The sequence below is a fragment of the Austrofundulus limnaeus genome, unplaced genomic scaffold (genome assembly GCF_001266775.1).
Source record: "Austrofundulus limnaeus strain Quisiro unplaced genomic scaffold, Austrofundulus_limnaeus-1.0 Scaffold105, whole genome shotgun sequence".
Taxonomy (NCBI): domain Eukaryota; kingdom Metazoa; phylum Chordata; class Actinopteri; order Cyprinodontiformes; family Rivulidae; genus Austrofundulus; species Austrofundulus limnaeus.
Genome location: NW_013952507.1, coordinates 272,093 through 275,164, shown reverse-complemented (window position 1 = coordinate 275,164; position 3,072 = coordinate 272,093). Strand labels below are relative to the sequence as shown.

Sequence of the window (3,072 nt, the reverse complement as noted above, 5' to 3'; positions counted from 1 at the left end):
GGAGACAGTTTATCAGGACAGGATTTTTAAGTAATAACAACTCTGAATAAAATAGGAGTAACGACTTTCTACTTCTTACCTTTTTAAAGAAATGTAGTGAGTAGAAAGTACAGATAATTGTGTAAAAATGTAATGATTAAAAGTAAAAAGTATGCTGAAGAATAATTACTCAAGTAAAGTACAGATAACCAAAATTTTTACTATTTTTACAGTAAAGTATTTGTACTTCGTTACTTTACAACTCTGTTAATATTAATGTGATGCAGGTTCGACCACCTGGTGGCGATAGAGCGCAGCGGACGGGCTGCAGATGGAAATTATTACAACATGAGGGCAATAAACATCAAACATCTAGTGGATCCCATTGATGATTTGTTTGTCGCTGCAAAGAACATACCAGGAATTACAACAACAGGTGGGGAAATGTCTTATCCTAGACTTGTTTTATGTTTGATTTTAATCCACAGGGTGAAGGTAGGAYTTTAGATTAACAAAGTCTTCCTCTCTTCATCGCGGCAGGAATCGGCGATGGTGGTAACGAGCTGGGGATGGGTAAAGTGAAGGAGAAGGTGAAGACCCTGATGCCCAAAGGAGATCTGATTGCCTGTGATGTTCCAGCTGACTTCGCCATCACCGCCGGTATGAGTTCATCTATCCCACCATAAAAAGAACATTTAAAGGCCAACGAAATGAATCCTGCTGCAGGAGTGTCCAACTGGGGGGGCTACGCTGTGGCCTGCGGGCTCTACCTGCTGCACACCTGCCCCTCACACATGCGTTACCTGAAGAGAGGACTTGGGCTGCAGTTTGTCGGCTCCCAGGAGCAGCAGCGGGACTGGAGGACCAACCTGCCGTCTGTCCAGAAGGTAACAACCTAAAACCTCCCTCTGGTTCCCATCGTCAAATCCTCAGATCTGCTAACATTTCACTAAAATCACAACGACTTAAACACTGTTAAATATTCAGACATGAATATTTTTCATTGCTGGTTGTTTTGTAGTGTGAAGGATCTAAACGATGAGGTTAGACTGTTAAAAAAAAAGGAGCATTTATGATGAAAGAGATAAACTGCAGCTTTTAAAGTGCCTGTGACATAATTTTTTGTAATAAACATAAATGCATTTTTGGAAAGATAACATATTGCAAAACAAATTTCATGCCACTGAGATGAACGGTTGTTGAGATATTTGCATGTGAAGAAACAGGAAGTGATGTCAAAGGGGAACATCAGCATGTAAACAGAGCGTTGATACAACAGTTAACAACACAGACTGTAGAGAAGAATCTGACGTTTCTTTAGATTAGTTTTAGTCGCTATCAAAGAGAGACGAAGAAGAGTTAAAGTTTAAATAATTTCCTTTTAATAAACCGAGACCAGCGAGTTTATTTTATTAATGAGTTCCCCTTTGATGTCACTTCCTGTTTAACTTTGGCTGAGACAAATTTAAAAGAAAATAGGCCAGTTATTTGAGAAAATGGGTAAAATCATGTGTATTATGCCAATTTTCTACCCATCATGAAGCAAAAACCTGTACACACACGCGCGCGCGCACACTCGCATAGCGAAACAACCGTCATTTTATTAATTTTTTTCTTAACCCAGACCAGAGTGTGAAAAACTTGTTTTCTTGTTAACTGTGGAGATGAAAAGAGGATGTGGACAGTTGCTCGATCTCAAGTCCATCTTGTTAATTTAACAGTCAGGGTCTGAGCGCTGCAGATCATTTCATCAGCATGAGGAAGTTCACGCGTATGGCAGGCCGCTTTTGCACTTAATCGACTTCACCACAGCTACATTCCAAGATCTGAAATAGGTTCTTCTGGGTCTCAGSAGGATAAAACTAGACATATTAGATATTTAAGTGAAATAATATAATACGATTCAACTAATGCTAATGAAATTGCAGACTTATTTATGTGTTTGTGTTTATAAGATGTTCAGCRTTTAAACATTTGCACTTAGAATTTTATAGAATCACTTTAAATACTGTTCAATATGTTATAGGTCTTGTACAGTTTTAGTTCAAATAAAGAGCTTTATGTTTACTAGATTGTTAACTAATTATTTTCGAGTTAATGTTGCATTAATGAACAGTGATTAAAAAAATAACCTGTAAAACTCTGATGTTAAATGCGACGTAGTTGAAAATTTGGGTGCACCTAACTTTTGTGCTGGTGCGCCTAAGAAAAAAATGTTAGGCGCACCGGTGCAACCAGTGCAAAAAGTTAGTCTAGAGCCCTGATCAATGTTATCTCTCCAAAAGTGCATTCATATGTATCACAAAAATTTGATGTCACAGGCACTTTAAGACTGTCTTGAGGGGCTAAYTTGGATCAAAAATCAACACYATGTAATGTGACAGTGAGTTTTCCRMTCCATTGCAAAAATGCAGGTTAGTATAGTTGAAGTCCATCCAATGATAACTTCCTGAACGCATCATTAAAACTCATCASACTCCAAACTGAACACATGAGCTGCTCAAACAGTGTCAGAACCTAAAACATAACCTTTAATTTAATTTGATGGAGTTGTCAGAGAATGATTCTCGTTTCGCTCTGTGTTTGTGCGCACCAGGAGGAGTCCTTCCTGTCCACGCTGGTGCGTTTCGGGATACGAAGTGGGAAAACTGGGAACCTGGCCATGGAGGTGGACGGTTTGACCTTTCACCCCACGCACTCCGACATGATCAGCAGACTGCTGGAGGCCACTCTGAGCTCCGCCACACGACCGCCGGCTCCCTAACGACCACTGAGTCCAGAAAACTTTGAAGCCAGCGGTCAGAAAAACTGATGTGTTTTCAGAAAGCAGCGGAGGATGACGGCAGATTGTCGAGTTGGGGTACAAACTGAAGTGAAATCCCCTCTTAGTTCCTCTCTGTCGGCTCAGAGATGAACAATTAGCAGCCTTGAAACCATTTCAATCACTCAAAACATGAAGGCCTTTTATTTTTAAATGTTACACAATTAAGGATTTAATTATTGTTCTATAACAAAGTGAAGTAAATCAATTTATGATTTTATAGATATTTTTATTCATTAAAATCAGAGTAACTAAGTAGATTTACTTTGTTA

At 39.1% G+C, this 3,072-nt stretch overlaps 1 protein-coding gene across 1 annotated transcript in view; it reads left to right on the top strand.

The window, feature by feature from the left end:
* Positions 1 to 2,838, top strand: part of dglucy (D-glutamate cyclase) — a gene marked incomplete in the record, with an annotated part of 12,001 nt that extends 9,163 nt beyond the window's left edge. Inside the window, 4 exon segments of the mRNA XM_014013714.1 lie at positions 267 to 415; positions 520 to 639; positions 706 to 866; positions 2,576 to 2,838. Of these exon segments, the coding sequence (XP_013869168.1) occupies positions 267 to 415; positions 520 to 639; positions 706 to 866; positions 2,576 to 2,743 (598 nt within the window).
* Between the last annotated feature and the right edge of the window lie 234 nt (positions 2,839 to 3,072).